The sequence below is a fragment of the Chiloscyllium plagiosum genome, chromosome 51 (genome assembly GCF_004010195.1).
Source record: "Chiloscyllium plagiosum isolate BGI_BamShark_2017 chromosome 51, ASM401019v2, whole genome shotgun sequence".
Lineage (NCBI taxonomy): Eukaryota > Metazoa > Chordata > Chondrichthyes > Orectolobiformes > Hemiscylliidae > Chiloscyllium > Chiloscyllium plagiosum.
This window is the reverse complement of record NC_057760.1, coordinates 2,666,559-2,686,483: the sequence shown is the minus strand read 5'-3', so window position 1 is coordinate 2,686,483 and position 19,925 is coordinate 2,666,559. Positions and strand designations below refer to the sequence as shown.

At 41.4% G+C, this 19,925-nt stretch overlaps 1 protein-coding gene across 6 annotated transcripts in view; it reads right to left on the bottom strand.

Moving 5' to 3' along the window:
* Window positions 1-19,925, bottom strand: part of ash1l (ash1 (absent, small, or homeotic)-like (Drosophila)) — a 217,194-nt gene that overhangs the window by 97,901 nt on the left and 99,368 nt on the right. For all 6 annotated transcript variants that reach the window (XM_043684018.1, XM_043684017.1, XM_043684014.1 and 3 more), the window contains one exon: window positions 12,210-16,326. In XM_043684018.1, coding sequence (XP_043539953.1) covers window positions 12,210-16,326 — 4,117 coding nt within the window. The remainder of the gene's footprint in view (window positions 1-12,209; window positions 16,327-19,925) is intronic.

Here is a 19,925-nt window from a genome sequence, read left to right as displayed (position 1 = left end):
AAAAGGGTAACTAAAGAAAGCGTTGGCCCACTCAAGGACAAAGGAGAAATGTTATCTGTGGAATCAAAGAAAACGCATGAGATTTTTAATGAATACTTTGCATCGGTATTCACCAAAGAGAGGGACATGATGGATGTTGATGTTCGGGATAACTGTTTGATTACTCTAGGTCAGGTTGGCATGAGGGAGGAAGTGTTGGGTATTCTGAAAGGCATTAAAGGTGGGCAAGTCCCAGGTTCAGGTGGGATCTATCCAACGTTACTGAGGGAACTGAGAGGGGAAATAGCTGGGGCCTTAACAGATATCTTTGCAGCATCCTTGAACATTGGTGAGGTCCCAGAGGACTGAAAAAATTGCTAATGTTGTCCCTGGTTTAAGGGATAATCCAGGTAATTATAGACTGGTGAGCCTGATGTCAGTGGTCAGGAAGCTGCTGGAGAACATACTGAGGGATAGAATCTATTCCCATTTGGAAGAATATGGGCTTATCAGAGATAGGCAACATGGTTTTGTGCAAGGAAGGTCACATCTTACCACTAATAGAATTCTCTGAGGAAGTGACAAAGTTGATTGATGAGGGAAGGGCTATTGATGTCATATAACTGGATTTTAGTAAGGCGTTTGATAAGGTTCCCCATGGTAGGTTGATGGAGAAAGTGAAGTCGCATGGGGTCCAGGGTGTACTAGCTAGATGGACAGAGAACTGGCTGGGCAACAGGAGACAGAGACTAATAGTGGAAGGGATTTCTCAAAATGGAGACCTGTGACCAGTGGTGTCCCACAGCGATCTGTACTGGGACCACTGTTCTTGGTGAGATATATATATTTTGGAGGAAGGTTTAGGTGGCCTGATTAGATAACACTAAGATTGGTGGAGTAGCAGATAGTGAAGGGGACTGTCAGAGAATATAGTAGAATATAGATAGATTAGAGAGTTGGACAGAGAAATGACAGATGGAGTTCAATTCAGACAAATGCAAGGTAATGTATTTTGGAAGATCCAATTCAAGAGCAAACTATTCGGTAAATAGAAAAGTCCTGGAGAAAATTGATGCACAGAGAGATCTGGGTGTTCAAGTCCATCGTTCCCTGAAGGTGGGAATGCAGGTCAAGAGAGTGGTCAAGAAGGTACACGGCATGCTTTCCTTCATTGGATGAGGTACTGAGTACAAGAATTGGCAGGTCACGTTACAGTTGGAGAAGACTTTGGTTCAGCCACATTTGGAATACTGCGTACAGTTCTGGTCACCAAAGGATGGGGATGCTTTGGACAGAGAGGAGGTTCACAAAGATGCTGCCTGGTATGGAGGGTGCAAGCTATGAAGAGAGTTTGAGTTTGAGTAGATTAAGATTATTTTCATTAGAAAAACAGAGGTTGAGGGCGGACCTGATTGAGGTCTACAAAATCACGAGAGGTACAGACAAGATGGATAGCAAAAAGCTTTTTCCTCCCCCAGAGTGGGGGACTCAATTACTAGGAGTCGCAAGTTCAAAGTGAGAGGGGAAGGGTTTAGGAGAGATACGCATGGAAAGTTCTTTACGCAGAGGATGGTGGGTGCCTGGAACGTGTTGCCAGCAGAGGGGGTAGAGGCATGTACGATAGTGTCATTTAAGATGTATCTACACAGATGCACGAATGGACAGGGAGCAAAGGGATATAGGCCTTTAGAAAATTGACGACAGATTTAGAGAGAGGATCTGGATCAGCATAGGATTAGAGGGCCGAAGGGCCTGTTCTCGTGTTGTAATTTTGTTTTGTTCTTCTTGTTAACATTACACCTCATCTGCAAGACCTTTGCCCACTCAATTAAACTATGAACCTCTGCAAAGTTTCACTGTCCTCTACACAGTTTGCCTTATCACTCATCTTTGTGTCATCCAAAAACATTGACACTACAGGCGGTCTCCAACTCCAAATCACCTATGTAAATTGTGAATAGTTGTGGTCCCAACACTGATCCCAGAGGCACACCACTAGTCACTGATCACCAACCAGAAAAACATTCATTTATCCCCACTCTTCGCTTTCTGTTAGTTAACCAATCCTCTATCATGCTAAATCATGGATCCAGATCAATTTTCTTGGTTTAATATTACTGACAATTCAAGAACCACAAGGCAACAACAGGTTTCCACTAACAGGTTCCTATGAAACGTGGCTCAACTTTAGCACCATGCTCCCAGAGAAAACAGACTTCCTGTTTCCATAGTACTTAATGATAATGAGCAGACTTGAGCAGTAGACAGAGGAAACATGCAGCCACCTCACAATAACCACCAATAACCGACAATTAAGAATACCTTCAGTTTTGCCAACTACTGTCAGAATCAGACAGCATGTTGTATACTGAAAGAGTCTGTTCTGATATAATAGTGCAGTTCCTGTGCGATCCCGCGTTATAAGAAAAACCACATAATAGCAGCACCATTTAAACCAATGAGACCAGAATCACACAACAGCCAATATAGGTAAGGACAGTTCACGTTCTACAAATAATGGACTAAATTCTTCAATCATGTTATAGTAATTCACATTGAAGAAACACGCATTATAGCGGGACTGACTGTAGGTCAATGATTAAATAAATGATTCAATAAATGATTCAGCAGATCAAGCCATCATGAAAGGCTATACAACGGTGTAGCGTGTGTTTGCATTGACCTGAACAAATCAGAGTCCATTTAGGTGACATTTTTCAGCAGCACATGAAAACTATACCAGATCGTAACATAAACATGCAAACAAAGTTTGTTTATAGGAGGACAGCATTGCTGGCTAGGCCTAGCATTAATTGCTATTTGTGACCCATAGTGATATAGGGTCTAAGCCAGATTAGGTAAAGATTACAGGTATCCTTCCCTAAATGACATTAGTGAACCAGATGGACTTTTATCACAGTGGTTAAAAGTTAACATTGGGCCAAGACTATTCATTCTAGATTTGTTTTTTCTCCAACTGAATTCAAATCTCACCAGTGCCATCTCACACACAGGACACACTGTGCACAGGGCAACCAGCACATTCTTACACTGCTTAAGTGTGTGCATGTGAATATTGTAAAAGGAAATCTTTCATCAAGTTGAAAGACAGATAGATTTGTCTTCAATAAATACTGGAATGTTCTGTTACAAATGTCCAAAATGGAGAAAATCTTCCAATATTGTTTGCTAATTTTTCCTTACTTGGACCCAATGAACTTCACTGCTTACAGTTACAGGAAGCTTTAAGGATCTTAGAGTGAAAAATATATTTTACTTTCCGGTCTGGAGAACATACAAACCAAACTGTTCAAAACTATTTGATGGAAATTTCACAGACTGGGAGAAATAGGGAGGAGGAAGTAAGCCAATAAACGACATGGATAAGAACTGGGGAGAAAATGCACATTCCACTAGTTGGAGAACAATCCCAAGTGAAGTCTCTGTGCAAGTGAAAGGAACCCCCTAGCTTTTTCAAACAACTCACTACAGAAGTGTGCAAAGCCAAACTGACTGCTTTTGTTATTTCTCTTGACCACAGTGAGTCAGCTGTGGTTCTGCAAGTTTCTGATAATTTGAACCCACTATTGCCACAAGCTGTCTCAGCATGCAAATAATTACAGGGACAAACTGCCAACGTTTAATGAATAATCATACTTTCGGCATGACTCTTTCCAAGATTAGGATGGGCTACAAGCACAGTTGGAAGTTTGGCTGATATACACAAGGAAAGAATTAGTCTCATTTGTTTGTTTTCTATAGTCTGTATCAAGGCTACAACTATTCCTGACTTCTTGTTCATTCTCCCTCATCTCTCAGACATTTCCACCAAAGAGGCGAGTGAGACAGACCAATGCTGCAGTGAAAGCAACTGCTTGAACGTGTAATAGCAGCTGGGGTAACCGGCTGTGATATTTCCTCCCACTGTTACCGTCACTTGACGTGGTCACATTGCCATTAGGACCCAGTCTTCAAAAGAAGAAAATCCTTTCTCATGATTAGATGACTGGAATTAAAGTGATCCAGTTAAAAATAAATCGAATACTTTTTAGACCTCAGTGTGTATTTATTACTTTATTCTTTCATAGAATATGGGCTTAACTGGCAAAACCATTTACTGCCCATCCCCTAAAGTAATTGGTTTATTCAGCGATCTCAGAGGGTAGTTAAGTGCTCTCGAATCACATGTAGATCAGACCAAGTACGGATAACATATTTCCTTTTCTAAAGGGTATTAGTGAACCATCTGATTTTGAGCGACCGCTGGAGGCCAGTTTTCAATTCCAGAATTTTTACTAATTGAATTTAAATTCCATGAGCTGTTGTGGTGGAATTTAGAGTCATATAATCTGGAAACACTAGGTAAAAACAATGACTGCAGATGCTGGAAACCAGATTCTGGATTAGTGGTGCTGGAAGAGCACAGAAGTTCAGGCAGCAACACACCTTTTGGCCCAACTTGCTGACCAGGTTTCCTCAAGTAAACTAGTCCCATTTGTCTACATTTGGCCCATATTACTCCTATCCACGTACCTGTCCAAATGTCATTTAAATGTTATAATAGCACACGCCTCTACCAGCTCCTCTGGCAGCTCATTCCACATATGCACCACCCTCTGTGAAAAAGTTGACCCTAAGGTCCCCTTTCAATCTTTCACCCCTCACCTTACGGTGGCACAGTGGTTAGCACTGTTGCCTCACAGCGCCAGAGACCCGGGTTCAATTCCCGACTCAGGCGACGGACTGTGTGGAGTTTGCACGTTCTCCCCGTGTCTGCGTGGGTTTCCTCCGGGTGCTCCGGTTTCCTCCCACAATCCAAAAATGTGCGGGTCAGGTGAATTGGCCATGCTAAATTGCCCGTAGTGTTAGGTTAAAGGGGTAAATGTAGGGGTATGGGTGGGTTGCGCTTCGGCGGGTCGGTGTGGACTTGTTGGGCCGAAGGGCCTGTTTCCACACTGTAAGTAATCTAATCTAATCTAATCTAATCTAATCTAAACCTTAAACGTATGTCCTCTAGTTTTTGACTCCCCTGCCCTAGGGAAAAGACCTTGGCTATTCACCTTATCTTTGCCCCTCGCATAACGTCTGAACAGGTATTCCCAGAACATTAGCCTAGGTTTCTGGATTACAATCCAGTGGCATTACCACTACACCACTGCCAACTCTAACACTGATCACCCCCACCTTAAACAGGGTAATTCATTGATGATTTGCAGAGTTTTCAGTTTCATTTGCAACTCCCTAGATACAAGTGGCAATATCCACACTGATATGAGACTAGTAACATTTGAGTCACACAAATGCCAGGAAATGGCAATCTAAAAACAAGAGGCAACCTAATCATCTCCCCCCCCCAGCATTCAACATTGTTAAATTCTCTACCACCAATATCCTGTCCATCACCATTGAACAGAAACTTAATTGTATAATACAGAGCAATGAGTATAGGGGTTGGGAGGTCATGTTGCAGCTGTACAGGACATTACTTAGGCCACTTTTGGAATATTGGGGGGAATTCTGGTGTCCCTGCTATAGGAAGGATGTTGTGAAACTTGAAAGGGTAGAGAAAGGATTTACAAGGATGCTGCCAGGGTTGGAGAATTTGAGCTATTGGGTGAGGCTGAACAGGCTGGGGCTGTTTTCCCTGGTGCGTCATAGGCTGAGGAGTGACCTTACAGACGTTTATAAAATCATGGATAGGGTGAATTGACAAGGTCTTTTCCCTGGGGTGGGGGAGTCCAGAACTACAGGGCATAGGTTTAGGGTGAGAGGAGAAAGATTTAAAAGGGAACTAAGGATCAACTTTTTCGCTGAGGGTGGTGCGTGTGTGCAATGAGCTGCCAAAGGAAGTGGAGGAGACTGATACAATTACAGCATTTAAAAGGCATCTGGATGGGTATATGAATAGGAAGGGTTTAGAGGGATATGGGCCAAGTGCTGGCAAATGGCACTAGATTAGGTTAGGATATTGGGTCAACATAGACAAGTTGGACCGAAGGGTCTGTTTCCATTTCAATGTGCCTGTTTTCATACATCTCTATGACTCTATATAAATACTCCAGCTACAACAGGTCAGAGATCATTAACTCGCCTGTGACCCCCATCTATAAAAGGCACAAGTCAAGAATGTGTTAGGTTCTAAACATTTGTCTGACAAGTGCATTTCCAACACATGTAGCTCAACACCATCTGGCCAAGGCAGCCACTTGACTGGCACACCGTTCATAAACTTAAACATTCACTGCCTTCACTGGTGGCACCCAGTGGTACCAGTGTGCCACATATTAGGCACATTGCATATATGTATATATACAAAGGCTCCTTTGACAGAATCTCCAAGCTTGCAACCTCTACCACATTTTCCTTCAGGCTGCAAACATTCGTTAATTGGAAAGATATTGTGGTTCCTTTTTAGGTCAGTCAAAACCCTGGGCTTCCTCTCTCACAACATTGTGGGGACATCAACTAGAGATTTAGAATGGCAGTTCAACATAGAGGGATGGATAATAAATGCTGGCCTTGCTGAAGCCCAGATCTCAGAAAAATCAAAAACAATTATACAAAAGGAGAAAATATACCTGGGGGAACACTTTCAACCTATCGGCATTCACATGTGCTGATGTTTCCCACCTGAAAACCCATGGCTTCAATGTAGTTGTTTCTCCTACTCCTGACATGATCTGCCTACATAGAGAGATATTCTGAGCCTCACTTTCGCCCTGTTAGAGCAGCAGCCAATGTTCAGCCAGAGCAACCGGAAGCCTTGAAAATCTCTCAAGTTGACAGCGTGTTTTCCAAACTTTATTAACATATAGCAATAAATGGGAGGTACAAAGACAAAACTGCAGGACACCGAGCATGTTCTCCATGCTGGACCCAAAGCAGCAGCATCTAGGGAATCAATTATACTGAACTGTGTCCAATAGTAAGAGGACTGGAAGGGCCTTTGTGACTAGTACCACTCTGCGTTGGCCATGCAAGTCACTGCTTATTGTTTCAATTACTTTGCTGCAGTGATTTAGCAAGCATTAGCCAGCAGCAAAGGTCTACGTGCACTCAAGACATGATTAATAATATTGTTCTACAAAGTTTATCCAACTCCAGCTGCTGAAGGCTGAGTAACAATATCAATGCTGTTCCCCAAGGTTCGCGTTGTGACCCACAGCACTATTACAGACAAAAGAATAGTTAAAACCTTGCGTCTGATCAACAGCATATTGCCTGTGATACAGATGCAAAGCAACCTGTATGATTCAGAGTTGCTACACTCTGAAATTGAGTAAGAGCATAATCAGGACATGATTATGAAAGTTTCTAAGGGTTACGTCAGAAGATGAGGTCGCAAGTGCAAAAGAAGATGGAAATAATTTAATATTCAGTCCTTTCACTGAAGGGACTTTTTGAGTGTTAAGAGGAGCAACAATATACAAAGTTTGGCTAATACCAAATATACATTCGGTGGTGTCATGTCAGAAATAATACAGCCTGTTACACCACAGCTGCAATAAATAATGTCAAGCTTATCCTTTTGTTAAAATTATCAGCTATTACTCAGTTGGTTATTGGTCAAAGCCCCATGAAAATAAAAAGGGACAAAAAGCAGACATCCATGTATTTTTAAAAATATTCTTTCACAGGATCTGACTGTCACTGGCAGGATCAGAATTCGTTGTCCATCTCAAATGCCTTGAACTGAGTGGCTTGATAACCCATTTCAGAGGACAATTAAGAGTCAACCACACTAATGTCACATGTAGGCCAGACCAGGTAGATAGCAGATTTCATTCCCTAAAAGAACATGAGTGAACTGGATGGGTTTTTTATAATATTTATAATCATTAATAATCTCAGTCACCACTGAATTTATTAACTGAATTTTAAATTCCGTCGGCTGCCAAGATAGGATTGCAACTCATGTGTCCAGAGTATTTTAGCAGGTCCCTCTGGTTTCTCATCCACACATCCAGAAGAGTAGTTTCTGCTTAAAAGGCACATTTATATCACTGACATGTTTCTTGGCATCAAGCTAATAGTAATGTTCTGTTCACATGACTATCCTCTATTGCTAGGTTTTGATTCAGCAGGTGGCAGGGAAGTTAAGTGCTACTCCCCTTACCAGTACCTCATCCACATCAATGTGTCTTTTCAGTGCCAAAGAAACAAACTTCACTGCAACAAGTCCCATCTGAATGGATGACTGGCTTTTTTTCTACAGATCAATGGTACATTTCCTGTTTAGTCAATGGTTAAAATATGATAACTATTTCTATAGTAAATGACAAGGTCAACTTTACAGCAGCAAGGCTGCACAAGACTGTCATATTCTTCCACTTGAATGGAGCAAGTGTGTGTACGATGATGAAAGCTCCCAATGGTCTACAGATGGAAAAATCGAACCGATGAGCAGAATTCAAAGGCTTAGCTTTATTCACTACTTATCATAGAAAATCAGCCAAGATCCTACTGAATGGTGGAATATACTTGAGGGGCTGAATGAATGATTCCTGCTCATTTGTACATTCGTATGATCTACAGAAGTTGCTCCATGAACTTTAATGTTAGAAACCACATTAAAAAAGGACGTTGTGAATTGAAATCACTCCATGATAAAGTCATGCAGCATCACTGAGGAGTACACAACGTGGCATGGACTCAATTGCCTAAACAACTTTTTTTATGCTTTAAAAGATTCCATCAATCATTCTTGTTTAATACCCTCTTCAACATACCCCCACCTAATGACCAACTCTCGACAGTTTTCCAGGTCATTTGAAGGCATCAACTCCCAAAAAATTTCAATGGTGCTGTTCAAGGCTACAATCAAAACCTTGAAGGATTCAGCATTCGTTGGGAAGGAGATACACAAAAATGTTTTGAATTGCCTTCTTTTGGAATAAAATCTTGCACCCAGATTCACAAATTATACCCATTCCTCCTGAAACCACCCTATCAACCTCACCTTTGAAAAACACATTTGATAAATACCAGCCACTGCATAATATGCATAAAACCTATAGAAAGAGCTTTTAAATCACATGATAGTACATTCCAAGCATCAAAATAACCTCCAAATCGTTATCTTTCCTGTAATTTCTTTAGAAGCATTGTGGCAGTGAGAAATAAAGCTGTAATTAAATTTGCAGGTTCAGGTGACTTCATTCAGGGAATCAAAACTCCAATTACAACCTTTGTGTTGGTACATCTACCAAATAGTTGCTATGTACGAGTATACAGGCTGTTTGGTACACTTGCATTCAGAATTTAAAAGCTTCACATATAACCTTAAAGAGCATTAACAGTTGTAAATTAGCAAAGAATTGTTAAATTGAGAAGCTTTTTAGACTTAAGACTTTGTTACCCCTGCGGGTCCCCTCCAACAGGTTCACCTAAGCTCTGTGCTTTTACCCAACATTATTCAGTATTTTTCTTCCAAGAAGTGCCTGCTAAATTAATTTGACAATAATAATCAAATTCTCAGGCCCCACCCCATAAGCAGCTGGTCAATCATTACTGCCACAAAAAGAACTGTAGGCATGTGTGTAAAGGGAGACCCCAATAGGACTATACCTTCAATTCGCTTTAAGTAAAAGAGAGATGTCTCAAACAAGGTGATGACGCAGGCAATGGAAAAAGCAAAGAATTGAGCAGGGCTGGTGAACTAACACTAATACAGGCTCCCACTGTTGTGTTGAGCTGCAGGATTTAAGCATCTTTTCCTTTGGATGGTTCTGCAATCAGTACTTTGCTGGAGTTGCATATCTAATTTCTGCACTATGGACAAGAGACAAGTAACCACTACTGCCGGTGTCAAACGAACCCATAATCCAAGTGATCATGAATTGATGTGCCTTCCCCTGCTTGATGGGTCAGGTAGCATGCCTCCAATGAAGTCTCAATGTACAGGAAAGTGCAGAAGTAAATACCAATTACAGCAGCACCATCTCTAACAATGTTGCTCCAGAATGAGCACAGCCATAATCTCTCTCAACACAAACAGCATGTACCACAACAGCTGAACATTCCTACTTAGTGTTAACATAATATCAAGAACTATTATGTTGAGCCAATGTACTATTCTGCTTTGAAATAATACCAAACATGTAACAAATAATCTGTAATTATCAGCTACCACAGGGATAGTTTGGAAACATTTTTGGAAATGATCTTACCATGGAGTAAACTCTTTCCCATGATTTCAAATTCATTCACATTAATTCAAACAAATGCATGGGAACACAACGGTTCTTAAAGATAGGGAATGTATTAAATAAAAAGGGACATATTTTTAATACAAGTTTATACAGTTAAAACCCTCTGCAGCCTCTAATAGAAGTTAAAATAATTCTGGAAAACAATTTCTACTGACTCTGGCGGATCAGACAAACAATATACACTAACCACATTATCAAATTTCAAACTGAAATCAACACGAAATTGCAATTCACTTCCTAGTAATCCCTTCTTGTATTAAGGGAAAAGGACAAAGCTAAGACATTGATATGAAAATCCAGTCAAAGGACTTTGGATAAAAGCCTGAATAATACTGAAGAATTGAATACAACGTACGTGATCTAATTCACAAAAGAATGAATTATAGAAGAAGTGACAGTACAAATGTTTAGATTATACTGAACTGAAACAGGAACAAGGGGAGTTAGCATCCAAAGTCCGTACCACCATTCAAATGGAGCATGGCTGACATGTACCTTAATTCCCCTTCTGCATTTTTTCTTCTATCTCCCACATGCATGCCTACAAAGTTTTAGTGATAGTGAAGTCTTGACAGCTTCATTATATCAGTAAGGGTGATGATATGAAACAGGTATACCATGGGTTCCCCCCCCATGCTCTGTCCTACCCCAATCCAAGTCAACAGAATCATGGCTGATAATCTCCTTGAAATCCACCTACAACCCTTTAAGAGAAGAACTTTCTCGTCTGAATCTGAATGGTTGACCTTGCATTCTAAGATTGTGACAACGTTCTAGATTCCTTGAACAGGGAACATTTTATCATCATTTCTTCTGTCAACAATCTTTGCATGTGTATCAATGAGATGACCTTCCATTCTTCTACACTCCATGTAGCACAGGCCGAGTCAAGTTAAACTTCTCACGAGAGAAAAAGAATGCAACTAGATTTCTGCTATCCTCATCTGAGTAACTACCATGTCAACGACCTTGCTCCATTACGGAGTTTACGAACTCTTGCTCTGAACTCCCCAACTAAAGAAAATAGATTTTCCATATTCACCTTTGAACACTTGAAACACTCAATCACACTCTTCAATTTTCTAAATGGAAAGTTATACAAATCAACGTTCTGAAAGATGTCCTGAAATTTTAACACATTAATGCTCAATGTCATTCGCATATTTGTTTTATTATTACATTTCTGACAAAAGAAACTGTACAAGGTCAGCTGCCAGCAGTATATATTTCCAATAAGAAAAGTTCACCTATTATTTTAACAGAACCTTGTAATTTACAAGTTACTTTAATTAATCCTAAGCATGTCTTTTGTTAAGTATAATTCAAAAAGGAATGGCCAGGCATCAATATTACACACATGCTCAGCACTTCCTTCAGGAAATTCTCTTCAACAAGTTGCAAGTGAGGGTGGTCTCTATATCAATGCTGAGCAAACAGTGAAATATATTTTTGTGTGTCACACCACAAAGGCACTATGTGCCAATTTTAGATGCCAGAACAGCACCACATATCAATTACCAGATTTTACTCAGTCCAGCATGAAATATGAAGGTAACCTTTCAGAGGATGAATGGCATGGAATTTAAGTTCACAAAGAAAATCAAACATTGAGGGCAGTACAAGCAGCATAATATTAAATTCCACCAAAGGCTATTTCTTCCCCTCAAGAATTTTTCTGTGGAGTGGCACAGTAGTTAACATTGCTAGGGAGGGGTTTGATTCCAGCCTTGGATAACTGATTGTGTTGTGCTTGCACATTCTTCCCATATCTCATAGGTTTCCTCCAGGTGCTCCAGTTTCCTCCCCCAGGTTAGGATGGACTGGTCATGTTAATTTGCCCCCAGTATCCAGGGATGTGCAGGCTAGGTGGATTAGCCCTGGGAAATACAGGGTTATAGGAATAGAGGGGAGGTGGGAGTCTGGATGGGATACTCATTGGTCAGTGTGGGCTTGATGGGCTGAACGGCCTGCTTCCACACTTTAGGGATTCTATGATTCTATAACTCTATACATTCCTACCTGGTGGTGTCTGAGAAGTTCTTTCACTGGAAGGTGGCCTGTCTCTCCTTATTAACCTGTTCGGCACGCCATCCTGAGAGACATTAAGTTCAGGACTGTCAGACTGCTTCTTTCGCCCCATGCCACTAGACAGTTTGCTTGGCTTGTAGCTTCCTATTACACTTGTAAACAGATTGGTATGTTCTTCACTGATGTTTGATTCTGAACTGGGCATGTACCGCTCTGAACATGAACCCACTGACCCATCTGTACAGTCTATTTGGAGAGGAGTCTGCAATCCTACAGAAATGGAACCATGCTCTGTTGAGTCCCTTCGGGCCCACTGATCCCCTCTACTCAATAAGCCTTTTGATGAGCTCAAGTGGGAGTACGGCATATGGCACCTGTGTTTGTCTTTGTGTTTATGTCTTTCTGACATGGCTTCCTTCCCGTATGTATACCGTCGTAACAATGAAGGATTAACCGTTAAGCCATCCACAGATGGCGCAGTCTGTTCAGAGGAACGATGCTCCCGATGCTTGTGTCGATGCTTATGCTTATGCTCATGCATCCAACTGTAAGCCATTTCTGCTGGAATGCTGGCATAAGTGCCCATAGACAGGAGAGAGGTCCGACTGCCAGCCAAGAAAGCCTCTGGTCTCAGAAGTCTGTGTTTCTTTTTATGGTACTTGTTGGGGTTCAGAAGCAAGTGACCAGTATGCATATATGAGGGAGGTGGCATTGTGCTGCTCAGGGAAGGGGGAGGAGGAGGGGGTGGTGGATATAGTGTTGGAGGATAACGAGCATAATAACCTAACCCCAGAGGGCCTGCTGAAACTGGGGTTGGAGAGTAAGGCATACTGTATGAAGGAAAGAAGCCACCGTTTGCAAGAGGAAAACCCAGGCTGTGGACAAAAGGGACTTCAGCCATTGCGTCTCGCATTTTTGGAGGCCTTCCCCTCTTCTTCTTCAGTTCGGGCTTTCGGACATAGTGCATAGGGTCAAAGGGGAAAGGTGGATGGGTGTAAAAGCTGCCAAAGTTGATTCGGAAGATAGAAGGAAGGATATCCCTTGGGATATAGTGATGACTTCGATGGGTTATTCTCAATTCACTCCAGCTGGTTATTAGTTCCTCCAGTTCAGCTAGAAAATTAGGGTCTTCTTTGCTCCTCAGCTGTAAATACTTCTTTTTCCGTTTCCTTTTCTGCCGCTTAAGTTTGTCATAACTAAGATAATCATGTGTTCTACGTTTGCATTTGTGTTTATGTTTCTCTTTCAGCCCAGTTAAAACAGCTGCACTCTCAGGAGGTATTACAGAGACATGATCAAAGGAGTACCTCCGTTTCCTCGGTCCACAGAACTTCTCAGCCCTATCTGATGTGCTGTTGTTGTCTGTCCCGATGCCACTGTCACTTGGAATGGTCTCCTCGCTATGCGACTCACTAATGGGTGAAGGAGTGGCCTCCTTCAATGATGTCAGCTCACACAAATGAGACGGGGAGTTTGGCAGCAACGTTGGGGGTGAAAGCTTCCTGCGTCCTTTGGAGACCTTCCGCATTGCGAGTGTCTGCACCATATTGCCTTTACTTCCGTGCAGATTTGGCACTGGGGTTGGTTCAATAAACCCAGCATCACTGCTGACAGGACTCTGACTTCCACTCACCCCTGATGACTGGGAATAAGTTGGTGAAGGCAGGACATCAGGAACATTTACAACTGCTGACTGTGAGAAGTTTGGAAGGACTTGCCCGAGTGTTGTAGTGGGTGTTGGTGATGTCATCTTATTATCAATAGACAATGAGCTACTTAGAAATGGACCATCTAATGAGATTTTGGGCTTTCGGCCCCTTTTCTTGCCTATGTAAATAGTTCCTTTTTTACTAACATTAATTTGTTGGCCCAACTTGGAGCCAAATGTGGCAGTGAGAGTTGAGACGGTATTATTGAGTTTTGATTGCACTTTCCCTTTACTACTAGATCCATTTGCACTCAAAAGGATCTGGTTCAGAAGCTTTTTCCTTTTCAGCGTTTTCATTTTGTTGATCTTTTTGATAAATTTCTTGTCTAAAAGTGTTTTCATTAATTGCCTCTTCCCTTTCTTCATAGATTTGGAATCTGTTTCACTCCCCAGTTCAATGCCATCACCAGAGGTTATTTTCTGCACATGTTCTACTGGCTTATTCTTTACTTCACTTGTGTCAAGCCCTCTGTGCTGTGCAACCTCTGATTCAGTCTCCAAACTATCTGGAACAGTTAACGGCGTTGAGAGGAGTGAGGCAGGCACTACAGCTTTGGCTGTGGACATCAGCTGCTTTTTAGGCCGTCCCCGCCTTCGTTTTTCTGGAAGAGAGTCCTCAAAACTTGGACTGGGTACAATTTCAGTTTCTGGTTGAAGGATAGGAGGTTCTTTCTCCCTAATAAATTCTTTCGTCTTTGACATCACTGAAAATACTTTGGAAGCAGGAATCTTTAAAGTCCTACGTGGAGGCTCTTCAAGTAGTGGCATAGGGTCAGGTTTGGCTCTGCTTCTTTTTGATTTATGAACATTTAAATTACCACTTAATGACTGGGAGTCTTGAGAACCATTTTTAGAGACTTTATCGTCATGATGAGCTTGCAGTGATATAAAATGTCTCCCACTCTCAGCTTTCTGGGGTAGTGGTGGTGAAATGCAAGCTTTAGTTAACTTTGGCAGTCGGGGCTTAATGATTTTCGTTTCAGTTAAAACTGGTGAAAATCCTGTGTTTCTGATCATTTGAGCCTGGTCACTATGCATTTTTTGTTCTGTTCTATATGTAGCGGTTTTCAATAGCCCGGATGAGACTATGGATGGAGGCAAACATTCACCAAAAGCAGCAACAGTGCTGCTGCTACTTGTAACCACTTTCATTCGCGGTCTCTTGCCTTTCCTTTTGTTTACAGGTTTAAGCTGGAGAGAATTAGGGACTGGACAGTTTTGGTACGTCCTTTGTAGCTGTTGATGGGCCACTCTCAGCGTGCTAGGCTTGAATGAGGATTTGTTGTTCAGGATGCTTTTGAAGCTAGCCACAGTGCTCCCAACAGAACTCGAAGAGTCAGTTTTAGGCACTGGAGAAGATCCCAATTCACGACTTCCCCCTGTTAGTTGAGTGAAAGCCTTCATGCTATCCAAACGTGGTGGCTGCAAACCACTTTCACTCATGCGCTCAACTGTCACAGATTCTGCACTGAAGCTGTGAGCATGCAGCTTGAAACCGAAGTGAAGGGGTAGGTTGCTCGATGCTGGCTGACTTTCAGTTGTTGGTTTGCTGTCTGACTCTGAAATGACCAAGACTGGGTCAGGTTCTAACTGAGGAGGAGGAGGAAACACAGTACTTCTGTTTACTGAAGCTGCAGGCCCTGCTGGTGAAGGTGCAGATGGGGTCCCTTCCACCCCTGCACCACTGGTGGACCTCCGCCCATAGATGTCCGTGCTAGTTGTAGTTCTATGGTCTGTTGAAGTGCAATTTATTGTAGGTTGCTTATCTAGTTTCGGGATCATGTGCTCTGCTTTTTCTGAAGGTGGGGGCCTATCATGCCGGGGTGAGATTCCTTCACTACACAACACTGCATCGTGCCCCGGAGAGTCTTGCCTTACCAATGCTTTCTCTAGAGTGGATTCCTTATTTGTTTGCATTAAAACAGTCTTGCCACAAGTTTTACTGTGGACAATGTCCTTTGTACATTGTGGAGCCTCCTGCTCAGTTAAGTTCACACTCTTGTAATCTACGTAGTTTGGAGTGCTCAAGTGCTCCTTAACTGAACTGGCAGCAGCAAGGCTAGCTTTCAGCTGACCCAAGTCTTTGTTCATCACCATCCCGTTGCCAGCTCCTTGCTTCCTAAACTTAGTTCTGGAAGACTTTGATGCAGGACAGGTATTTTTTAGCATTGCTGATTTCTCAACCAAAGATGCTTCACCATTCATTTGTCCTTGTTCTTTTGTGTCAGCATTTCGCATGTTTCCCATGCTACACACAGCAGCTTTACTACATTCAGAGTGTTCCAAACTCGAAGGAAGGGGGTTTCTCACGTCACCACCTGTTTGTAGGTAGCGATTTTCCTCCACTGAAGGTTCAACCGTCTTTATTTCTTCACTTTTCTTGTGCAACTTCAGAGAACCCTGTGTACATTGCAGAAAAAAAAAGAAATGGTCACATGAGGCTCTTCACCTGATAGAAGCAGAGTCTAGTGTTTCTGTTCATTGATAAAATCTATTCAAAAATTACAATTGTTACCCAATATTCCCAACTAACATTGCCCATTTTGAAAATTCCCTTAATTTCAAAGCAATGCCAGCAAAAATTGCTGAAAAATAAATGATCAAAGGGTTAACTCAGTGCTGTCTGTAAGATGGACATACAAAGGATAACAACTAAAATATAACAGACCTCAGATGGAACCAAAGCAATACTGGGCAATATATCTTAAGATTTAAATAATTAAAAAAGGATCGTAACATTAGAAATGCTTCAAAGGCAACTTTTGTTGACAGTACTGGTTGAAGATATTAAATGAAACTTTTAAATCTGAATCTTGATTACTGGACTGAGGTGAATATGATTTCCTCCTAACTTGGGTCTTGGATTTTTCTTTGACATTTTGTACCAAAAAGGAACAAGTAAATAGTGAACAGTGAAGCCAGCATTAAGAAAAAAGGATTAATTTGACGTGGAGTGCCATTGTTGGATTGTGGTGGACAAAGTCAGAAGTCACACGACACCAGGTTATAATCCAACAGTTGTATTTCAAATCACAAGCTTTCGGAGTGCTGCTCCTTTGTCAGGTGAAGATCAATTTGAGAAGATCAAAGCTACAGTCTTTGTCCTTCATGACGTACTTTCCCCTCCCCTTCAAATTGATCAGACAGTTCATGACCTCCAGCATTCCATTTGACACTGAGCTGAGCATGTGACCTTACACTCTCTCCATTACAAAGAACCCTCAATGGTATGACCTGACTCAACAAAACTGCTAAAGGTTCTCGTCCATTTGTGCGTAACCACCAAATTTATTCCAATGTTCTCCTGGCTGACATTCCTTTCCAAAGCCAGTAAACATTAGCTCACGCTGAACTGCATTGCCTGTTTCCTATTCCACATCATCTCCCACTCATCTATCTGATCTCCACTCGCTCCCTTCTATTTCTCAATGCTTTAGATTCCATCCTCACAAATACATCAATGGCCTTATTGCTCCCTATCACTGTAACCTTCACTGTGTACAATCTTATTCCAAAATTTGCAGTGCTGTGAATCCACCAATTTCATTTTCTTTGCAATTCATTATGAGGTGAAGAACACACATAAACCTCCACCAACCACGTGCGTTATCAAGGCTGCTCAACAAAAGAACACAGTTATGTGCCACAGCACAAAATACATTATATTCCATTCAAAGCCAAAGCATTGCGTAAGAAGAAGAAATATTTGCTGAACAAGCCTGTCATATTGCAAGAATAGTTTAAAGCCCACAACGTCTGCAGCAGCTGGCTGATTAAAAAAAGACAAATGTCTGTGGCAGGTACATCTTCAATTCATACAGCTGAAATGATCTTTCTACACCAGGGGGCATTTGACATGCCTCAGTATTGCTATGTTCAGTAATCAGTTTTCATAGTCATACTCTTGATTCCAAACCTGAATGGTAGCACAACACTAAAATCCTGCTTCACAACTTTGAAGTAATTGATCTTAGGCTATCTTTGCCAATTCACAAAGGAAAAGATTTTCCTAGCTGGTAGATCCACGACTGAATAGTAGATATTTTAAAAGATTTGTCTAGTAATTGATAGCATAGATTACAGTCAATGAGTTCCACGCAGAAACATCTGTCTAGTAATTACTATTGCAGAATTTCAACTTGGCCCACAAGTTACCATGCACATAAAAATCTCTCTGCTTGTATACCAAATAAAAAGAACATTTGTGGAGATAAGCACCTTCCCAGAAAGAGAAATGGGGGAAAAATAAGTCACATCTTACTTTTCCTCACATTCAAATTTCACATTTCCTCCACATTTAGAACTCTTATGTTCCTCTAACACAGTCCCTACTCTGTTTGCCCTTATCCCCTGTTATGCGAATGAGAAATGGACCACTCAGCCCCTTGAGCCTGCTTCCCCCCTTTCCACAAGATCAAGGCTGATTTGGTTCTTATACATTCCCACCAACCCCAATAACCTTTTGCCCTGAGCTTATCGAGAATCTACAAACCTCTGGCCTTCAAAAGTCTCAACTTACAGGACCTTGAGGAGGAGAATTCCAAAGATTCCCGATTATCTTTGAGATGAAATTTCTCCTTAAATGGGCAACCTTTTTTTTTTAAAAATAATGACCCCTAGATCCAGACAGCTGCGTCTTCAGCTGCCTGGGTCTTAAGTTCATCTGTCACTATCTGTCCACCTCCTTTAAGACTCTCCACAAAGCATACCTTTCAACCCAAGCTTTATCGCATCTTTTGTAATATCCTTTCTTTGGCTGGATGACAATTCTTGGCTGTTTGTCTTTCTGTTCACCATCCTACATTAATAGAAGTCAATGCTCTGCTTAGTACCATCAGAACTGTTCCTGTTTGCTCCGATAATATTTGTAATCTCCCCCCTCTCCCAGTGCTCAAGGATTTGCAGTCCCAATTTTACCTGATACCTACTCAGTCTCATTAGTTGGCCCAAAGAAAAAAAAACACTCTCTCCAAAAAAAAGTTAAATTTTCCAAGAGATCAAAGCTATAAGTAAAAACGGAGTTCTTATTTTGGACAATAGCTGAAAAGTTCTGTTTTGAAAGTGAAAAGGTGAAACTGAAGACAGGAATAATGGGATACTAGTAAAATGTAAACTTATGTTTCAAGTGATGTCATGACATACTGGATGAGGTCGTCCAAGGCAGAGCAATGGTTTCAGAGGCAGGAGAAGAGGCTTCTTCAAAACATCAGTGCCAGCAATTAAGGTTTCTAGGGCTCGCTTCAATGCGATGGACACTTATGTTTACATTCTGAATGACAGGCCAGTCACACATTGCAGAAACCATAAACACATCACACATGATAATATGATTACTGTAAGCCCCATAAAACAAGTACCGTAGGACTTTGCATGCCCACAGGGCCATTCAGAGTCTCATTTTCCTCCTTGCCAAGAACCAACCTCTCTCATTTGTTTCCTCTCCATCTACACAATGCCCCATTTCTAATTTTTTCATGTCCTCTTATCAACCAGCAAGTACTGAAAGGGAGAGGATAGTATGCTCAATTGTGTCAAACAAATGCAACAGTCAAGGAATACATTGAGACTGGCGATTTTCAACAAAACTGTGAATGCTTTAAAACTCTTAAAGACAAAATGACAATCGTTTCTGGATGAAGCAGAAGAGCAAAATAAAATGTAAAAGGAATAAAAAAAGCAATAATAAGTAGTAAAATATTGCAGTTTGGAGATCAGAAAAAAAATAAGTGCTGGAGAAACTCAGGTTTGGCAACATCTGTGGAGAGAAAAACAAGAGTTAATGTTTCAAATCTAATATGGTTCTTCAGAAATTTGCAAAAGGCATCTGACATGCGATGCAAAAGGTCTGCTACCAAATTTAAATCCATGTGATTAAATAAACAAAAGGCAGTGTGGGTTCAATATTGGCTTAGTGACCAAAAGCAGAGTGTAGTGGTCAACTACTCTTTATCTGGCTGGTGGAACATATAGTAATTCTCAGGAGTTGAGATTAGGGCTAT